A 7,275-nucleotide genomic window follows, 5' to 3' on the forward strand; every position below is an offset into this window, starting at 1 on the left:
ATTTTAAATGATTCGCATGACATCCATAAAAAAAGGTGACCGGCAACCGTTTGTCGTCAGCCGCAGAAACTTAGAGCACTAACATGCATGGTCTTAATTGGTTATCCCCACCCTAACGGTTGTCAAGAGCCCAGGGCCCCCGAAAAAGATACTAACCAGCGATGGATCTCGTCCTGAGAAGTTCGCAGATGCATCTTCTTGCCTCCTCTATAAAGCGAGGCGACGACCCCTCCGACGCACTTCGCCCACTGATTCCTTCATCTTCCCACATATGAAGACACGCCCCCACCCCCATTCTCGCCACCATAACAACAACTCTGTTCTCTCTCTCTCTCTAAAAAGATGGAGCTGGAGCCCAAGAATCAGGAGCTGAACCTGGACCTGGGGCTGGAGCCGTCGAGCCCACCGGAGCCAGCCCGGGTGTTCTCGTGCCACTACTGTCAGCGCAAGTTCTGCACCTCCCAGGCGCTGGGGGGCCACCAGAACGCCCACAAGCTCGAGCGAAGCCTGACCAAGAGGAAGCGGGATCTGGGACTGGCTGCGCGCCAACATGCCAGCTCGAGCCATTGGGAGGTGCCCCGCTCAGGCTCGGCTGGGCTCGAGAGGAGGGAGGAGGGGGCAGCGATGGCAGCGACAAGGGCGGCGAGCTATGATGAGAGGGATAGCAAGGAAGAGCTCGCCCAAGAAATTGATCTGTCCCTGAGGCTTTGAGTTGCTTTGAGTTGTTAGAGAGAAAAAAGAGGTGAAGAGAGAGAGTTTTTGGTGAGAGTCCGGTCCACTGAGAGACCGGTCAATAAGTTTCATTTTTTTTGTTTTTTTTTTTCCTTCCTTCTTGGAAGAGCTCCTCAAGTGGTTGACTCGATCGTCTCTGAAATTATGAATTGCTTTACTCCCCTTTCTTTCTATAATCAACTCTCTGAACTCTTCATTCTCTCTGCGTGTGCTGGAGATAACGTTAAATGCTGGTAAGCAATTTTTTCACAATTACCAAGAACGGTAGAACAGAACATTTGTATTCGAAGGTAATCATAAGCGGTTGGCCAGCCCTGCATGCATCTTTATCATTTGAGTTTGGAAGTGTTACAAGTAATGTAAGGATAACAAGGGAGATGGTTATGGTAACTTGCTTACAAATTAATATACTCTCTCTTCTCTATGTATATATCCTAGATCTCAACGGATGATGGAAAGAAAGGTTAGAACCTACCTAATTGGAGGCACCCCTAGTTGCTTGTTTCCATGAGAAAATCTCCAGGAGCAACCAGTTTTCGCTAGAGAGCTATCTCGAGAATTCAGCACCCTGTTTTATAATTATAACCAACCTTCTTCAAGTGAAACCAAACAAGGATTGATATTGAAGCCAAAGTAGATAATCTTGTTTTTTTTTTTCCTTTTTTGTTTGCGAAGTCAGATTGATTAAACAAGATACCCAAAGAAAAGATATACTTAAAAAACGAGGCTTGTTAACAATGAGATTGAAGCCAAGCAGAATAGTGACTTTTATTGCAATTCAGTGCCTCGAATCTTGTTTTATTAATCATTTAGAAGTCACAGTTCTCGGGTCAGTCTATTTCTCATCACATAATCGGGACTCAAATGTCTCAGAGATATGCCAAATAATTTTATCTATATTCATGAGATTTATTGCCACTACCCTCTAAAGGATGGTGTTGAATTATCAACTTACCAGGTCATCAAATATGTAAATCTAATAAAAATATGTATCTTCCCACCAGAGAGAGATGTCATGGTGATACTTCTGCCATGTTCAAAATTTTCTGTGCACAACATGGCAATTTGCTGTTAGGTCATTTATCATTTTCATAAAAATTGAAACGGTACTCCATACTCAAAATTCTATCAAGCAGTTTCTCTTGATGTAAGAGATTTTCAAAAAGACTCAATTATTTGTTTTCCTTTGGCATGTCTTGCAAAGGACTTAAACTACACCTGCCACAAGCTAGCCCAAATTGGCTCGGCAAGCATCCGTCCGTCCTAAGAAAAATCTGGGCAAGAAGCTGAACCCTACCCCCCAATCGAGACCCCTAACTGCAATAGGTTGGTGGAACCAATGGAATGAAAGAAACTACAGGCTTTTCTGGTTTGAAGCTAAATCGACCGAGGGCATTTAAAACTCTCTTTGGGTTGAGAGGCTGAAGCGAGGTATTGATGGGATGGGCCATGAAAATTATTATATGAGGCGATGAGAAGGTGGGCCCCCATGCAAGGACCCATGGGAGATGTTTCATCGTCAACTGAAACGAATGGGATCATCAGCGAGAGACTATCGGTGGGTGGGTGATTTTGACATTTTGGACGGGAGGGCAAGGTGACCAACACGAGGTCTTTGCTTGCGGGCTTCCTCTTCTTCTTTCTTTTCTTTTTTTTTTTTTTTTTTTTTCTTTTTTTTTTTTTCTTTTTTTCTTTTCTTTTTTTTTTTTTTTTTTTTTGTCAAAACAGCATTTCAATTCATATAACTCTACCAAATCAACTGAAAATAAGTAGTATAAAAAATGCGGAATACTAGCTAAGCTTGTCTAAAAAACTTTTTTGGAGTGTCGGACGACATAAATTCACCTTCTGATATACATGAGCTATTCATAAGGTAGTCAACTTTTTCACCTATGTGTGGATATCCCGGATGAACAGATGGCTATCTCTATATCTGTTCGTTCTGCGAATTCAATCAATCATCGTAGCTAGAAGCACTTGTACCTATTAAGGAAATGCATGTTTTTGGACCGTACTACTTTCTAATGAAGTAGGGGAAGTGACTCGCTTCCTCCATATTTTCTTAAAAAAAAGATACAAGCATCTGCCTGACGTGTGTTCTGAAACGTACGTGTGCCTCCAGTCTCCATCAACGACTACTCTACGCATCTCATGGTTAAGAAATTCTGGAGATAAGCCTTGGCGAAGTTTAATCGTGAGCTCATCACCATATATAAATTCGATCGCTCTCTTTATGGCAGATTGCATTGGAGATCCAGTCGATTTGCAATGCTTGACATGAACCGAGCTTAATTTACGTTCTAGACTTGCAACTAGTTTCAAGATGAGCTTGATAAGACCAAGGCTTTCAGACTGATCAATTTGGACACTACTCAAATCCAAACTCAAGAATCTGGCCCAATATCTCCATTCCGACACAACACGGCAAAGTTTTGGATGTGATCTATGATGCCTGGCAAACAACTTTCGCATGGCTTCAGTAGATTTTAGCTATAACTTCCTCAGTAGAAGTTCAGATTTGCCCGTACCTCCTGACAGCATTTTAGCGGATCGCCAACCATCATGGCCAATCAAAAGCATAGATTCAGACCGTCCGTGCATGATGTATGGATGGTTCAAGCCACAAATGATATACTGTAGCAAACATCTCAATTTCAAATCATATCCGTACATAACATATACAAAATATACAACTTCGATATAAGTTAGTGCCCGATCAATCTGCACAAAATTGACAACACTCAACAATTGCCATGCACCAAATTTATTTCTTTGAAGCTAGAGACGAGGATGGTTCTCTTGGAGGGCGATTCAACGACAATCATCAGGTGGATTCTACGGTTATCGGGGGTGGTCGGCGACTATCATCCGCTGCTGCAAGATATCCGGGCTATGGTTCGGGATGGAATGACCATCCAAGCAAAGCATATTTTTTGGGAGGCAATGCGACTATTGATTGGGTGGCTTCCTTCATTGCCAACCATTCGGGTGGACCACTATGGGTGGATAAGACGGAGTTGCCTAATGCTCTTCGAGATGTTTTGCTTTTTGATTTTTTTCGCTGTATTCGTACACGCTTAGTATGATACTTTTGTTTTACCAAAAAGAGAAAAAAGAAAAAAAGCTCGAGAAATACATAACATCAAATGTGCACAAGGTTACAAACCTTCGGGAGAAAATAAAAGTTACAATAACATCTCATTTCTATTCAAAGAGCATGATGAGAGATAGACACCTCCTATCATATGGAAAGAAAGATTTGAGAAGCTAGCTTGGTTTAGCTTGTGGAATGATTCTAAGAAAGCTCCATAGGATGTTATGAATGTATTAATTAAAAAGTCATAGATAACTATTCAACAACAATAAATTCTTATAAACTTAAACTAACATAATCTTTTGGCAAGAAAATTAAGTCATTATTCTATATAATTAATAAGAAGTGCCAACAAAATTAAATTGATTTTCTTTGTCGATTAGCCAAAAGGAAATAAGTGGGAAAAATTAAATTCTTGCAGTTAGCACAAATTCAATGTGATACTAGACGAAAGCACTCTAGGCAAAAGATTGATCGAATGCATATACTTCAATGCTAGGTTGGACCAAGAGTCAGGATCTTCTATAGTTCAAAGCTGAAATGGGAAGATCCAATCTTTCAATCATGACATCCCATATGGTGCATGATAGCATGGTTTTTGCTAGATACATCAGATAGCACATTGCACGTATTACGTAAGATGCACACAATCATGACCGTCATTGAACACATGAATGGTCATGATTGAAAAATTGATAAATTCAATCCAAACTGAATAAGATCCAAACTCTTGACGCATTGCACCAAACTTAGCATCGGAATGATCAATATCTAACCATTTTTAGTGGCACTGGCAATCATTACCCGATCGAACTCGTCTATGCAACCCACCTATCTCAACTTCTTGTGTTCATAGGTCTAGCATCGGTCAACTGACCTTTACTTGCTAGAATGTCTAGTTGGGTTCGACTCGAGACTTCTCAACTTATTGAGTAATGAAGGTATAACTTGTTTTTCCTCTTTTTTCTTTTTTCTTTTTTTTTTTTTGGTTGGGGGGGGGGGGGGGGGGGGGGGGGGGTAGAGAAGTCATGTTCTCAACTCTCCTCAATAGAACTTCAGACCCCTAGTTTTAACGTCAGTAAACAAAAATATTGATAGTGGATTGCAAATGAATGACCGGCCATAACCAATCAAAAGCATAGATTTAGACAATCGATGTATAATGTATTAATACCTTAAACCAAAAAATGTATCACAGAAAGCATCTCATTTTTAAGCCATATAGATTGATGTGCAGTATATTCAAAACATAGAACTTGCATATATGTTAATCAATCTGCAAAAAATTGCTAACACTTATCAACTGCCACAAAATATTATTTCATTGAAGCTTGAGAGAAATACATAAGATCAAATGTTGGCGCAAGTTTACAAGCCTCATGACAAAAGAACTTTAAAGAGAGCAACTTATCTCAATTTGAAGAGCACGAGAGCCATCAGAGATAGATTTGCTTGCTATATCGAAAGAGAGATTTGAGAAGCTGGCTGGGGCTAGCTTTTGGAGTGTTTCTAAGGGAGCTCCGTTTGAGGTTTCGCTATTCAAGGTCTTTAATTCCATTTTATTTTTCCTCTGTTTTTGCCTATGGCCTTGAACAAGAACGAAACCCACATTCTCTTAGAGATATCACTTGATTTATAGGTCATGCCATAAATGATGGGATGAGGAGATAAGAATGTGTTAATTAAAAAAGTAACGGATACCCGTTCAACAAGGTTAACTTATATTTGAACTTAACCTAGCATAATCTTTTTGCAAGGAAAATGACATCATGATTATTTTTTTAAAGAAGTTCCAACAAAGTCAAATTGAAATTCTTTGTCGATTAGCCAAAAAGTAGGAGTGAGAAAATTAAATTCTTATAGCTAGCACAAATTCAACGTGATGTTGTAGGTCAAAGAATTAAGTAGGTGTACATCTTTCAATGCTATAGAGAGAGAGTTTAGGATGTACCACATCTGAAAGTAGAATTGGAGATGTCCAGTCTTGCAATCATAGCCGTCCATGTATTACATCAGGCTATGGCTGCATGAACTTGCAAGGTACATGGGATAGAGCATTGTATAAATTATTTAGGAGACATAATTACAACCTTTGTACAATTCAGGGAAAGACATGAAAATTTGAACCTCTCTAATTCCGCAGCCAACTAGAGAGGATCTAAAATTGTGACTTCAAGGCACCAAACTTAGAATTGGAATGACCAGTATCCGAATACCTTTAATGGTGCTAGGGAGGGGAAATAATGGGGCATTTGGACAAGCAGCATGGTATCAACTCTCTTCAATAGAATGTCAGATTACTTTGAATTTTAACAATAGTAACAAGAATCAAAGAGAAAACATTAGTAATAAGAATTATAGGTACCTCTTACCAGTCCTATAGTGGATTGTAAGGTATAACCAATCAAAAGCATAGATCAATGTATAATTTATATTCCCTCAAAGCAAATAAATGTATATAAAAGCATCTCATATGGATTAGTGCACAGTAAAACTGCCAAGACTCAACAAGGGCCATGCACCAAATGTTGTCTCATGGAAGCTTGAGAGAAATACGTAAGATCAAACATCGGCGCGAGGTTACATGCCCTAATGCCTTTACCTTTAAAATAGAGGAGAGGTAGTCGTAGCATCAAAAGAAACTTTAAAAGTAACAACTCATTTCTCTTCAAAGATCATGAGAGCCATTAGTGATAGATACTGCTTGTCATATTCAAGGCGAGATTTAAGAAGCTAGCCTAGCTAGCTTTTGGAGTATTCTAAGGGAGCCAGCAGAAAGTTTCCTTATTTAAGGTCTTTCATTCCTTTTTTTTTCCTCCCTTTTTTGCCTATGATCTTGAATAAGAATGAAACCTACTCTTAGATATATCACTTGATTAATTGGTCATGTTATAAATGATTGGATTTTGAGGAGATTTGAATGTATTAATTCAAAAGTAATGGGTCTCAATTCAAGAATGGTAGAAGTTTCACGACTTAACCTAACATAATCTCTTTGCTATGAAAATGATTTTATGATTCTGCATAATAAGAAATGCCAGCAAAATCGAATTGAATTTTTTTTGTCGATAATCCCAAAAGGTGGACTAGGGAAAATTAAATTCTTGTAGCTAGCGCAAATTCATTCTGATACTGGACAAAAAAAAAAAAAAAAACTAGGTCAAAGAATTGACTAGATGTACATCCGTCAATGCTAGACCGAATAAAGAGTTAGCATCTTTTTCAATTCAAAGCTAAACTAAAGAGATCTAGTCTTGCAGTCATGACAGCCCTTGCTTTGCATGATGGTCATGCTTGTATTAGCATGGTCGTGATTAAAAAACTGAAAATCTTCAATTTAGCCTGGAACAAGGAAGGATTCAAACTCTTTAATCAATGCACCAAACTTAGCATCTGATTGCTCGATATCCAAATACCTTCAATGGCACAAGGGCAGCAACAGATACTGA

The 7,275-nt window shown here is 39.0% G+C and overlaps 1 protein-coding gene across 1 annotated transcript; it reads left to right on the plus strand.

Annotated features, from left to right (window-relative positions):
• Nucleotides 1-342: 342 nt before the first annotated feature.
• On the plus strand, nt 343-711 carry LOC103707130 (zinc finger protein 2-like). The gene has a single exon (XM_008791507.1). The coding sequence runs from the start codon at nt 343-345 to the stop codon at nt 709-711; it is 369 nt and encodes a 122-aa protein (XP_008789729.1).
• Nucleotides 712-7,275: the final 6,564 nt, after the last annotated feature.

The sequence above is a fragment of the Phoenix dactylifera genome, chromosome 7 (assembly GCF_009389715.1).
Source record: "Phoenix dactylifera cultivar Barhee BC4 chromosome 7, palm_55x_up_171113_PBpolish2nd_filt_p, whole genome shotgun sequence".
Taxonomy (NCBI): Eukaryota; Viridiplantae; Streptophyta; class Magnoliopsida; order Arecales; family Arecaceae; genus Phoenix; species Phoenix dactylifera.